Source organism: Mesoplodon densirostris, chromosome 12 (genome assembly GCF_025265405.1).
Source record: "Mesoplodon densirostris isolate mMesDen1 chromosome 12, mMesDen1 primary haplotype, whole genome shotgun sequence".
In the NCBI taxonomy this organism is placed as follows: Eukaryota; Metazoa; Chordata; class Mammalia; order Artiodactyla; family Ziphiidae; genus Mesoplodon; species Mesoplodon densirostris.
Window position 1 is genome coordinate 31,676,558 of NC_082672.1, and position 14,527 is coordinate 31,691,084.

Below are 14,527 nucleotides of genomic sequence, written 5' to 3' on the forward strand. Positions count from 1 at the left end.
TGGAAGGCATTATTATTTTTGGGGCGGCTGCGCTGCATAGCTTGTGGGATTTTACTTCCCTGACCAGAGATTGAACCCAGGACCTCAACAGTGAGAGCACGGAGTCCTAACCACTGGACCACCAGGGAATTCCCGGCATTATCTTTATTTAAAACATAACTATGATATCTTTTCACTTATTAAATTACTGGCTTTCATTTACTGTGGAGCAACATTCTTAATGAAGCACAAATACATACAAAATAATTACTAGAAAGTTAGTATGAGGTATAAGTCACATCCATAAAACATGAATATAAATATTTAACAAAATTCTATTAATTTATTTAATGTCCAAAGTGAAACAGCTACATGAAATTATAAGCTTCATTAATTCTCATTCAAGACATATAATGACAGTCTATGATTTTAAGTCTAAAACTTTATATATCAGTTTTTTCTTCAGATATAAACTATAATTTTTATGTATAATAGGTTTACTCACTTGCATATTTGAAAATGCATTGTCAGAGCCATGAAATCCACCTCCACAATATTTCCTTTCTGAAGGATTCCTAATTTTCACATAATATAAATTAACAATGTAAAGTCCATTCATAAAGTAAAACTGACAATCATGACATTATTTCCATTAATAAAGAGTAACTATTCTCTAATATTTTTCTTTAATATTTTTGTACATTTTTAATATTCTTTGATAAAAAACAAGTAACTATTGTTAAGCAAATCAAAAAAAAAAGTAAATAAAACCACTTGTCTTTGAAAAGCATTAAGGGGCAGCCACCTTTATCTTTCATTTTGTAGACGAATCAATTATAAGCAATATGGTATAAAGGAGAAAACCATTAGCATGGTTTTGAACCCTAACCATACTATTTATGCAGCTGTGACTTTGGCAATTTAATTATCTTCTCATGGTTTCAATTTGTCATGCTGGGTTTATAAAAATTAAATGGTTTGTACTAAAGAAGTGCTTAGAACACAGTAGATGCTCACTGATATTAGTTCTCCCATGAAGGTGAGGACCTCCTCTTCTTTCATATTCTTTTTTCTAAACACTGAAAGCACAGCTCTCTAATAAAGCAGAGACAGTGCAATTCTGTGGACTGAATTCTGGTTCCCTGCTTAGGTTTTGCTGGACAGGGGTATTTATCATTCCTGGCTTCCTGGCAACTATACAGAGTTAATGATCAAGTTTTGAGATATTAACAGTACGAACCATCCAAATAATGTGCTGAACACACCAATAAACTGAGGTTTATTAATGGACTAGTATAACAAGAATGAAAAAACAGCTCTAATGAAGAAGGTAATGGCTCATTATTATAAAGAGTTTTGCCAATTATTTGTTAGACTCTGAAGGTATTATTAGGCATAACTGTATCATGCAGAAGAGATACAATGGAAGGTGGTTACACAAATGTGGAGCATAAGAAATAATCAAGACGGATGTGAGGGGACACAGCAGTGGTTCTCAGCTGGAGGTGACTCCCCTCCCCAGGGGACTTCAGGCAATGTCTGCAGATATTTTTGGTTGTCACAACTATAGAAAAGGTGTTTTTTTCATCTAGTGAGTAGAAGCCAGGGATGTTTTCAAATATCCCACAACAGACAGGACAACTCCCCAACCACAAAGAATTATCTGATCCAAAATGTCAATAGGCCAAGGTTGAGAGACCCTGGGATAGAGTGAAGAGAATCATATTTGTAGTTTTCATATAACGACATCATTGGAAAGGGCCCAATGGTTACCTTGAATTACTATAAGATCAAGCTAACTTTACCTGGGAGATTGTCAGAACTTACAATGCAAGTTGCCACTGAGGGTCCAAATAGAATGTCAAGGGCTCAATCCTGTCACTTTTGGCAAAGTGCAAACGCTTGGGTAAGAAATGTTTCAGGTAAGGTTTGAAGTGCTGGTTTGGTTCCTGGCACTGAAATTGTAGAAGGCAAAGAAAAACCATTATTTCCATATTTTCTTAAGTGTAAACTTCCCTTGAAATTGCTTTCTAACTCCATATGAATTTTTTCTCACAAACATTTAATCAGTATGCCCAATAAGTCACAGATGCAAATAAACTGAGTTCTTATTACCTATATAAAGTACAAGTGGAATATTCCCAACTATTGAATATTCTTATTTTTCTAGAAAAATCATAATTATTACATGAGTCCCAGTATGCTTAGATTGAGTCACTAGTTTACCTTTGTGTTACTACTGATGATCATATTTTCAAACACTCTTATAACAATTTTAAGATTTTTTTTTAAATTGTAAGAATTTTCTATCAAGTAAAAAAATGTAGTATAGATAAATCAGCACTAGGACAAAAGCTTATTTTAAAAAATAGGCATAAGAAAGACTGGTAGAAAATACATCATAATGCTAACAGTGTTTATGGTAGTACAGCTATAGGATTTTCCCTTCTATTGTTTTCAGTTATTTCTTGTACTGTCATATAAATTTAACAATGTCAATAAATAAATTCTTAAAATTTTAAAAACCTACATTATTGGGCTATGTCCTTAAAGATCTTTAAAAACTACAGAGCATTTAAATGTTGGCCCAGATACTCAAAAAATTAGATTAAATTCTACAATCCCAAGAACAAATACTGAAACTTTCTTCTAAATACATTTTATATAAAACTAGTAATAACAAAGTAATGGGGGAAAAAGATACTCACAGAAAGATTTTTGGCAATGCCTTCATAATTAACTGAAGGGGGGCAAAGATAAGAATTAATAGTTGAATGGTATGCTACCATTAGAAATAAAAATAATACAAAAAATATATAATGTCAGACTCAAGCCCTATATTTAAATACCAAAGCTGGTTTCAAACAGATCATTTAAACCAGGGGTCCCCAACCCCCAGGCTACGTACCGGTACCGGTCTGCGGCCTGTTAGGAACTGGGCCACACAGCAAGAGGTGAGCAGCGGGCTAGTGAACGTAGCTTCATCTGCCGCTCCCTGCCACTCCCCATCGCTCCCCACTGCTCGCATTACTGCCTGAACTATCCCCCCTCCCCATCCGTGGAAAAATTATCTTCCACGAAACCAGTCCCTGGTGCCAAAAAGGTTGGGGACCACTGATTTCAATTATTATATATTAGCCATTGACAGGAACAAGACAGATCTTTAGGAACCACCCAACCTCCACTACCACCATGCCTGTGAAATTATGTCCTATTGTTAAGTGAAAAGGCAAGTTATAGAACATCAGTTTATCCATCCATCATTCGTACGTGTGTCCATTCATCCATCTGCCTGTCCATCTGCCTATACATCCATCCGTCTATCTATCTGTCCATGCATCCAAATATCTATCCATCCTTCCATCCACCCATCTAGATCTGTATAATGTCACTTTGTAAAAATAAAAATGAATGTGTTTTACATATACATAGCAAATACCTGGGGAGACACATCCCAAATCTAAGTATTTATCTCTAGAAAGAGGAACTGAGTTGTGAGTTAGGGGGATTTAGGGTGGAAAACTGTTACTTTTTACATACTTTGATATTCAAGGATAATTCCAGAATTTCCAAATAAGGACATAGGGGAATTTAGAAGTGAGGGCAGGTAGAAGAGTTTTGAAATTGAATTTGCACAGCAAGCCCACAGTGTACTTACTTAGTGTACTCTGTGCTGTAAACAGTAACTGCCTAGCTCCCTACGATTCTTTTAGCTATACTTTACATAAGTTTGAGAAAATTATCCAGATAAAAGAATATGTACTGTATATATATATTAATGTATGAATGTAGATACAGAAATATGTAATTTTTACTTTAAATTGGGAAACTTAGGGGCCTAATTGAGATAAGGGTGTGGCTAAGCTTAGCCATTCTATCCTAAACATCTCTGGGGACTGCCACTGCCTGTATAGTTTTATAACAGGTTTTATAACAATCAGGTACTACTTTAATAAATTTTTTAAACACTAATTAAAACTTGTAATTGTACAAGTTAGAGTCTGTGCTTTGGGTTACTATGTTAATATATTTGCATAACTATTTTCCTGCAGGGAAATATACTTCTTCTCATGAATATTCAACAGTATCTACTGAAACATATAGCACTGCATATACCCAAACCTAATCCAATACTGATGACTGCCAGAAAAGCTCTTTTCTCTTTCCATTTCAAAGGTAATTGTAACAAAAAGATAAACAAAACTTCCCTTAGTATTTGCGAATTACCAAGGATGGTAATCAAAAAGAGGGGTATAGGGTTTCCCTGGTGGTGCAGTGGTTAAGAGTCCGCCTGCCGATGCAGGGGACACGGGTTCGTGCCCCGGTCCGGGAAGATCCCACATGCCGCGGAGTGGCTAGGCTTGTGAGCCATGGCCACTGAGCCTGTGCGTCCGGAGCCTGTGCTCCAGAAAAGGAGAGGCCACAACAGTGAGAGGCCCGTGTACGGCAAAAAAAAAAAAAAAAAAAAAAAAAAAAATAGGAGTATAATAGAGGTGCAATCAGTTCTGAAATAGGCTTGACTTTCAAAAGAATGAATATTTTAAATTTCTTAGTAGTTTAGTTTGAGTACAACATGGGGTCAAGAGAGAATGTGAAATTTCTTCTTCTCTGTTCAAAAAACACATTCTTATTGTTTTTTGGAATAGTTTAAGAAAGTCATTTCTGAGAACAGAAATTAGTTGCTTATAGAATTAATCATCTCTGCCAGCATTCCTCCTCATAATGGAATATTATCCTATAACATCTGTAAATTATTTTAATGAAATGACATTAATTAAAGTTGAATAAATGTAGCCGAACTTTTTTCTTAAGTTTTTATTTTTCTAGTACAAGTAATCTTGAACCCAACACAAGCAAAAGACACAACGATAACATAAAATTGTACCAAGTTCATCAAATAATATTCTTAGCCATGAATAAGAGATAAGTGGTTAGACTTGTGCCCTCACATCTAGTTCCATAAAATCCCTTTGGGTGCAGAAGATCAGCCCTGGAGATTTATTCATGAAAAGGAAATTAATTGATCCCTTTTAATTTAGAGACATAAGGATTCTGAGGAATGTATTGTGAATATAATCATATTCAAAATTAGCATAGAGATATACTTACATGAATAGTATTTATCTGGTACATCAGAGGGTCTCAATCGAGCTGCAGGTCCATATATAACTTTAACATTTTTAATATCCCCCAGATATTTACTCAGATACACATATTTCTTACAACTGCCTTGTTCCATGCCTAGGACAAAAAAATTCCCAAACATGTTACAACTTTAATAAAAAGCATTTAACATGTAGGACAGAATTTCTTTCACTTCCAGAATTTAAATCAATAAACATGAAGTCAGCTCTCATGACAGCTGAACATCTAATAGGTAAGACACAGAATTTCATGTATATCTACCACGTCACTTAAAAAAAATCTTTTCCCTTTCCTTCATCCAAAATTAGTGTTTCTTCTTACTTATATATTACAGTATTTTTATGTGAGTGATGAGGAATATCACAGTTTTAGACTGAATATGAAAGCGTAGTCACTTTCTCAGAATCACCTAGCATATTAACTATGAGTATAAAAACTCTCAACCTCATTCCAGGACTGGGGGCTTCTTTAGGATACAGCTTCTTAGGACTGTTTCTAGAAATAGCTTTCAGTAATTATTTCTGAAGCAAACAATAATAACAACAACAAAAAACAAACAAAAAGAACCTCTTTCCTATTTTCTTGTATATACATCGCTTTTACAGTCCCAAGGCTATACACATACATGTTCTAAAGGTCACAGTAAGTAAAAGTTAACTTAAAATATTGCCAAAATTAATACATACTGCTTTTAAAAGTCAGCTTTATCATGCTAGAGAAAACAGAAGCAGCACATAATAATCTATTTAAATTACACCTAAAATTTTTAGAGTAGATTTACCAAAATTTAATATTAAAAAAATTGTTTTAACTCTCCAAGTTCCTGGTGTAAGCCCTCCCCAAATCAGAAGATGAGTGCATTGTGGCTAATAGGCTCTTAGGTTTCTGTGAATTCTATGTTTCCTTTGTGATTTATATTTAATGTAGTATTTTCTAAAGGCCTTCTACAAGAAATCACATTTAAAAGAAAGAATTAACTACAAAAGTCAGAGGAAATAATAAAACAATAATCAACCAAGTAAACTTCTGGGGGCACCATTTAACCTGAAGGAAAAATGATGCAAATTCAGGTTACCATGATCTGAGATAAGGATGAGATTCAAACATCTATGCAAGTTCAACTCCTTTAGACCATCCATCAGCATGCCAACCATGTTGTCAACCCTCTGCAAAGCTCTGATGACCTAAGAAAGGGAAACAATCTCATGTCATGCAGTTAAAAGTATTCATGAAATGCTTCTTATAGTTCTATGTACTTAATTTTTTAAAATTAGAACTTCTAGGAATACAACCCATTGTTTCCATACAAACTGTATTATTTTGCATATGAATATCACAAGGACACAGAATGACATATGATTTTGGCAAATTACCTCTGGTTCTTCTCTCCTCCTCTCTCCAGGCAAAACCACTGGAGGCAATTTCTTGTGCAGTTTTGCCTGTGTCTTCGGTACTGTATCAAAACAGTCTAACCTTTATCTATAGTCTGTGTATTTCACTGTATTATGAAACAAGCTCTTTCAACATGGTCTTTCTTTCACTCAAAGATATCCAAGCAACGTGGATTGGAATTTTTAAGTATGACGATAAAGTGGGTTTCGATGAGCCAATAATACTAGCGTTTAACTGAGTTTATAAATTGATGAATATGATTTGAAAAGCAATGGGCTCGACTTTGAATGAAGATGAAACAGAAAAGCAGGTACTTTGGGAAATCTTTAGTGAATAGAAAAAATAGCACTGGTCTTAAAACTTATGTGATCTGATAATCAATTACAAAATGATCCTTAGACTTACTTGTAGCCAAACTGACCTAGACACGGGTCTTAACAGTGAAAGAATAAAAAGTATACTAGCATCTGGCCAATTGTTCAAACCAAGATAAGAACTACAGGAAACTTCCATTTGGCTAATTATGACATGGCCGCATTGATGGCCACACATCTCCCACCTCTAAGAAGGAGAATTTCTACTTACCTGAAGGACAGAATCAAAGCAAGGGCATGTGGGTTGTTAACTACACTGAAGTTACTGGAGATAGGTTTTGATGGAAAAAGTACAAAGGGTGGAGTGTGACAGGTCTCATTTGAAATTGAAAATATAGAATTTAACTCATCACTGGTTCAATTTAGCACTGTAGATAGTGTAAAACAAAACAATGCTCCCAACTCTTTTTGATTAAAGTGCATCTTTTGGTTTAATAAAAATGTGCTTAATACTCACTCTTTCCAGAAATCATGGATTCTTACAGAACGGTCTAGAAACCTGCTTCAAAGCGAGGTTCAGTTAGATATTACCAGGTTTAATGAAGTAATCACTGATAAAAATATACTTACTTCACTGCTGACTGGTCCATAAGAGTGACCTGAAGAATCTGGTTCTTCTAAATACAGAGTGTAAAAGTGTGGTCTAAATCAAACAGTATCAAAATGTAATATTTTACGAACACATTGTAAAACAGAATAGAAAGAATAATTCAACAACTGATAGTGAATAAAAGTTAATACAACACTGGGGTAACATTTCTAAAATTGCTGAGAAATAATTTACATGTTTAGAGTTCTTCAAAATGTGGCTGGAATAGGGCATTAAAGAGTTCATTTGGATATAAAACATCATAGCCAATAGCAAAGTTTTCCTGTCATCTATTTAAAATATTCTGACATTTTTATAAAACAAAGGAGTATTTTATGACAGAAATTAATCGTCTACATACCTTTCATCTTTAGGAAGCTGCAGCCACTTAAGAACAGCTAAAATTCTTTCTTCAAATGGTACTGAACTAATATGAAAGATAAACAAAATGAAAACAAATCTGTGACAACTGTTTGGGTTTAAGATATAAATGTGTGTCTCACTGAAAATTGCATTCAGAGACACTAAAACAATTCAAGGCATCAAATGTGTTCCAGGCAATGTAAGAGTTTCATCTGAAAACTTAAAATTGTTTTCCCGACAAAGAAACGAACACTAAATTTTACACATATGGAAGTTGTAGCCGGGTTTAAAAGATTTGCTTCCTATACTCTAGCTGAGGATCTTACTCCTGGACCTGAGAATAGCAATTGCTACAGCATGAATAACCCATGTGTCAATACACTCTTCAAAGAGGACCTCATGAAGAACTCACTCATTGATGACTCTTAGTAAAATTGGGAAGTGGACACCTAATGAGCAGACAGTTCTCCAGGCAACAATTTCTGGGCAGAATTAACGGCACCTTCCTGTGGGCACAGGATTTTGCTTACACGTCTCCATCAGAGTGCTTGCCCAACCTCAAGTACACTTAGCTGTACCTTGAGAAGGTCTCTATCAGACCTTGAGAAGCCAGAGAACATATATCATTACTCTTCAAATCCCCCAGGCCTAGGACAGTGCCTGGCACATAGAATCTCAATAACCATCTATGGAATGAAATTAATGGCAAATAACAAGGTGCTCGTGTGAACCATAAGGAATAAACAACAGCATAAGGTCACCAAAGAAAATCATTATGCATTTCTTGTTTGGAATTTATGAACTTTTCCTTTCGTCCCTCAAATACATTATCGTATTGATTTTATGACATAAATTTCCCAAGTGAAAGACAAAACTATTTTGCTAGTCTCCCTAAAACTCTCCCAAAGAGAGTTTTCCAGAAAAAAAGTTTCTGTTTTTTTCGTGGTACCTCATGGATTTTGAATATCACAGGAAGGTTACTCCAATCAGTTCTCACGTTAAATGGAACGTTTAACAAAGTAATTTGAAAATGTAAATCCAAGGGTGCCATTAATATCTTCTTTTAAATAATATTTCCAGATACCAGAGAGTCACTCCTACCTGTGTCCCTTTAATACTTTCACCTCCTTCTCCTCGTTCTTTCTCCCTAGAGTAAAAAGGTGCAGGACCTCTACTTTCACCAGGACTTCAATCTTATTCCTGCCCAAAGATCTGAATGCGAACTCTAACATGTTACCAGTGCTTTCTAGAAAACCTCCAGGAAAAAACTCATCATAGTTTTACTGTCCATCTATCATCCATCTAAAACTCTTTGAGACAGAGTTCTTATTCTGACAGGTCTCATTTTTCAAACAACATATCATTCAAATGTGAGAACTCAGGCTATGATAAGAAAATAAATTAATTTTATGTTATAGGTCCTAGAAAAAGTACAGCTATACATACCCATTATACACCTTATAGATGTCTGGGAAAATTCCATTAATTTTCACATCTGATCCTGGCCAAAAAAATGTGCCCGTCTTCAGGCCTTGATATTTAGCTGTAAGCCAAATCTGGGGAAGCCGGTGAAGGAAAGTTAGGAAATTATGCAAGCATTCATTTCTTAGGAAACCATGTGTTCACGCAACACCAATGCTTTCCTCCCAAATGCTAGAATGTTTTTGACGTTAATAAGCTCCAGCAGTTAGACTACAAAATAACAATGTAATATGACTTTGAACAGCAGCAAAGAGAAATTAAATAATCAGAAATTAAATTAACCTAAAAAATATGAACAGTTGGTAACTCCTGCAACTTTTATAGTCATACTTTTACTTAATAGGTTCCTTCTTAAAAGAAGAAAACTTCATGAAAGGAAAAAGAAAAGAAAAATTTTAAAATATACATATCTTTAACTTATTGACATTTTTGCTTATGTAACTAACAATTATTAAGCACTTATTATTGCCAATTACAGTTCTAAATAGTATTCTATAAGCATCCTAGATTATTAATTCAACTAATCATCACAATAAATCTATGAGGTAGTTAACAGTATTTACAGTATTATTTACAGTACAGATATGAGAAAATTGAGGCACACAAAGAATAATTTACCCAAAGTCACACAGCTTTAAATGTCAGAGCTAAAATTTGAATTTATAACTTGCAAATGCTCTTCTCCTTCCAAGAGGAATATCAAGACTATCCAAATAGACCTTATAGAATTGTCATGGCAATTTATAAAAACTCAAAAGGAGAACACATCTAAATCACAATCAGAGAGAATCTTCTAAGTTAGCAAATGCAAACAAAGTCAAAGTTTACACGTGTAGAAACAGTTAGCTTTGTGCAGATCAAAATATTACCCCCAGACTACTGCTCTTCGCTACTAGGACAAAAAGGTAAAATCAAGCAGAAAAGAAAACTGGCTCAGCATAACCCAAACCCCACTCTGGAATAAACTACATAATGATACAAGCTATATTTAGAGTTACCTGAATTCATCTCTGTTTGCATAAGGATGGCATAAAACATAGTAAATTAAATGAGTTATTAAAAGCTCCAGGGAATCTGGTATTTTACTCTGATAGAAACAGATGAGAATAATAAAAATAATTTTAATAGACAAAACAAACAACTCACTGGTTCTCCTTTGTACCACTCAGGATTAAATTTCTCTTCACTTTTAAGTGCAAAGTAAGCATTCCTTTGGGGATCATACATTTTATTGTCAATGAGGCCATGGGATTCTGGATAAAGTCCCTAAAAATATATAAAATAGAAGTTTTATGCAAGTTTTAAGTTTTTAAAGTTACAGAACAAAATCATCAAAGAGAAATAGACAACTTAAGCTACACAGAACTTAACCCAGCTTAAGGAGAGAAGAACAAAACAATGGGTATTGTTAAAACACAACCAACCGCTCAAGATTTTATGGAGTATTTGTGTTTTAATTTATGTAATAGAGAAAATAAATTAGGAATGATATGGATGAAGTTCTATATAAAGAAGCAGCCTAATTTTGAAAAAAGTACTGTGTTGTCCTTTTGCATTGCTCAGTGAAACATTTCTGCAGAACAAACTGCTTTTTGGTTGGGTCCAAGAATAGCTTGTACCAACACAAACTAAAATATTAATTCTCTGGCTTCAACCCTAAGGCCTAATGAATTCTACTTTTTTTTCTGGATTCAAATTAAATCTGCAAACTTTGAGTGAAACAAAAATAGAGCTGTAATCCTACCTAAAGTCAGGCAAAGTGGCTTGCTTAGAACTCGTACATCAACATGATTGGAAAGACAGCTGAGAACATGTGAGGGCAGACAGTCTGGGGCTCAAATAAAGTAAGATAAAAACTAATCAGAAAAAACAGGACCCAATAATCAGAGACTCTTAAATTGAAAGGGAACTAAGAAATCATTTCTTGGAGTCTTTAGTCACCTCTTTTCACAGATGGGAAATGGAGACCCAGAAGGTAAAGTGACCTGCCCAAGGCCACAACTAGTTAGTAGAAAAGCTAAGACCAGAACCTAGGTTTCCTTGCTTAACTACACAATGAAAAAGAAGTTATTTTTTTCTGATCTGAAATCTACTTATTCTCTTGAAAAATGTTACATTTACATCTCACTTCTGTGAACATATAAAAGTTGAAATGCAGAGCTTACTGTGACAATGCTGTAGTGATTGGGGAAAGTTTTTGTTGGATATACTGGCCTCATGTTTTTAGCATATGTTCCACAGGTTTCTACAAGGGAAAAAAATTAAATATTGATATTAAATACAACTAACAATCTGTTTCCCTCATTTAGCTTTGGTACCACAGACTTCTAAATAGTACTAAAAAATGAACCCAGAAGGGATTTACAACCATATAAAAATTCAGGGTGAATTACAAAGCAACATTTTGGATTCGAATTCAATGTTGAGTTAGTTTTTCTCTTACTTAGAAAATCATTAAACAAAATAGTTAAGCCAATGAAATAATTATCCCATACTTATCAATAACATTAAGTTCCAGATGGACCATAATGATTCTTGCTAGATCTTTGTCTGCTACTACTTGGTGGTAACATACTAAATTATAGGATGTAGTTATATTTTAACAACAAAAAACTGCACTAGTAGCTAAATCTGAAAAATTAAAACAAGAATGAAGCAGTAGCTGGGATGACAGTGTCCCACCCCAAAAATCCAATCTAGCTAACTCTAGACAAGTTCAACACTGCTCTAAAGATAAAAAGCATCTTCTGGCTTCAAGTACAAGAAAGGACAGAAGTCAAACTGTTCCTGATTTAGCCCTAGTGTCACATTCCTCTTCTGTCTCTACCATTGAAGAGGGAATACATAACTAATGATTCTAGCATATCAATACCCCATTGCCTGAAAATAATCCTCAGATTGGCATGTGTCTATCTATCTCACTGCCTTCCAAAGAGTTCAGAATTACAAGCTACATTCCCCAACTACCCAAAGAGAGGACTTAGTCTAACTGTGTATTGATTTCCTTTCAACTTCATATATAGGTACCTACAGCTCCTTAACTCTGAACTCAGGTTCTGAACTCATATTTGGTGCTATGGAAACAAACTTTCCTCCTGATGATAACGAAGGGCCATATTCAAACCTCAAAGCTCATGAGCCTGGCTGGTAAGAACAGAGCCTTCCTTGCCCATGCAAGCTCTCTGCCAAAGACATTTTTATGTCAAATGATTATTTATAAAAACTATTTTCTTCCCAGGAGAAATTAAAAACTGAAAATTTTTAAAGTTCTCCAAATATTATTTTGGCTTGTCACAAAAGAAGTACGATAAACGTACCTATGTATTTACTGAGAGTGACTTTGATGTTTAAACCAACCTCATATACTCAAGTCTAGTAAATAATGTTTCAGAACTCCAGAAGAACACCAAGACAGTGTATTTACTTACTTCTAGTTCAGTCCAGCATTACACTGTGGCTACTTAAATACTGATCACTGATAACAAGCAATGTTCTACAGTTTTTATACCCATATTTAATTTTTTCTTTTTTCAGTAACAATGATGATACAAGTGATGCCCATATTACTGGTGGTTAATGTGATTTAAAACTTTGGCATTAATACTAAGAAAAGACTATTCTACTATTGCATTAGTAACTTATACAATAATCATTCAATTAAGGCTTTATTGAGATAAAGAAGTTGGAAGGATGCTACATGATACTATAAGATAAATAACAAATATTCTATATCTACACTACTAGAAACATAGCAGAAATACCTTCAGTTTTTGAAATGCTATTTTAAGACATAATACATATTAGATAAATCTGTAGATAATTTGTCCATAAAAGGAATCCAAAAGTCTAAGAAAAAAAAAGTATATCTTATCTCATCCTTATATCTACATCTATCACCAAGGGATAAAAATCCTAAAATAACTACTATTATCTCAGAATTATTTAAAAGGCAGTTTCACAACAATTACAATATTAAATACTAGTTCCTTATCATTAGGTTTAACTCTTTTGCAATAGAGGAGTTTAGTAAAACACATTCTGCCAGTATTTTTCGAAAAAAAGACTCCCTCCTTAGTCTATCTCACTGAAACTGTGGCACTCCAATAGTAAACTCTGAAGTTACTCACTCAGCTTGCTAATAACAGGAAGAAGTCCACCCCAAGTGTGTAAATATTCTGCCCTGAAACCATCCAAAGAAAATAAGAGGGTAGGAGGCATTTCAAACCTGGATAATGAGAAAGAAAGAAAAAAAAATTGTTTAAAGAAGAAGAAAGAAGACACAGATCCAGTGAAGGTTTTCCACTGAGGCTGGTATGTAATCTAAGGTAAACTAACAAGTTCAACAAACATCCTCATAAAGAATATTTTGTAAGCATCTATATTCATATATATGCTTTTATATTTTATTATATATATCATCAAATAGTACTGATTAAGCACTCATACCATTTTGAGCCACCATACAGAGACCATCATTTATGATTCCTGCTATTCCAAAAGCTAGACCAAAAGCAACTAAAATGTAATAATATTTTCCCAATTTGCAAGAGAATAAATGTTAACAAACAGCATGTTTTAAATTATGTTCTTGTTTCCACTATTTTTTTTCTGTAAAAGCATTTTCTGATATTGTCTCTACTTGAAACTAATAGAGAGTATCTCATATCACATAAATTATATACAATATTTAGCTTTTAAGTTTACCGTATTTAAAAGATATTAATATTTAATAGAGAAGTTGGTGAGTTATTTACTACATTTAAATATATAAACAACAAAGAAATGATCCAAAGCTAGAAATGAACAAACAATGAAGGTACACATACACACACATACACACAGATTTACATGTGTGGTATGGAAATCCAAAGAGGGAAGCAAAAAAACATGTATAATGATATACTCAACAAAAGAGAATAACTATGGACAACCATTCCATGGCTACACCAAAACAGGCATGGTTCAGAAATTTTGCAGCTTCTAATGACATCTGATAGACAGTAGGAAAGTCGTATATCATTGGATAACCATGAAAAAACTTTCCACTGAAAGTTTACTCAGTAATTTAAAAATCTGAGCACAAAGATTTACCTTACCTTGCCTTTTCCAACTCTACTGCCTCCCCAGCTTACTCTCATACCCAAACACAAATGGAAAAAGGAGGAAATTTGTGAATAATTTCCACTAACTAGTATTTGTACCA

General features: G+C 34.0%; 1 protein-coding gene across 1 annotated transcript in view; it reads right to left on the bottom strand.

Moving 5' to 3' along the window:
• The window catches only part of ENPP1 (ectonucleotide pyrophosphatase/phosphodiesterase 1), a 67,651-nt gene that overhangs the window by 15,094 nt on the left and 38,030 nt on the right, over positions 1 to 14,527 (bottom strand). Inside the window, exons 6-16 of the mRNA XM_060114404.1 lie at positions 13,452 to 13,549; positions 11,490 to 11,569; positions 10,471 to 10,590; positions 9,289 to 9,398; positions 7,841 to 7,906; positions 7,461 to 7,533; positions 6,200 to 6,308; positions 5,089 to 5,220; positions 2,688 to 2,719; positions 1,807 to 1,934; positions 485 to 554 (exon numbers count right to left, since the gene is read on the bottom strand). Coding sequence (XP_059970387.1) covers positions 485 to 554; positions 1,807 to 1,934; positions 2,688 to 2,719; positions 5,089 to 5,220; positions 6,200 to 6,308; positions 7,461 to 7,533; positions 7,841 to 7,906; positions 9,289 to 9,398; positions 10,471 to 10,590; positions 11,490 to 11,569; positions 13,452 to 13,549 — 1,018 coding nt within the window. The remainder of the gene's footprint in view (positions 1 to 484; positions 555 to 1,806; positions 1,935 to 2,687; positions 2,720 to 5,088; positions 5,221 to 6,199; positions 6,309 to 7,460; positions 7,534 to 7,840; positions 7,907 to 9,288; positions 9,399 to 10,470; positions 10,591 to 11,489; positions 11,570 to 13,451; positions 13,550 to 14,527) is intronic.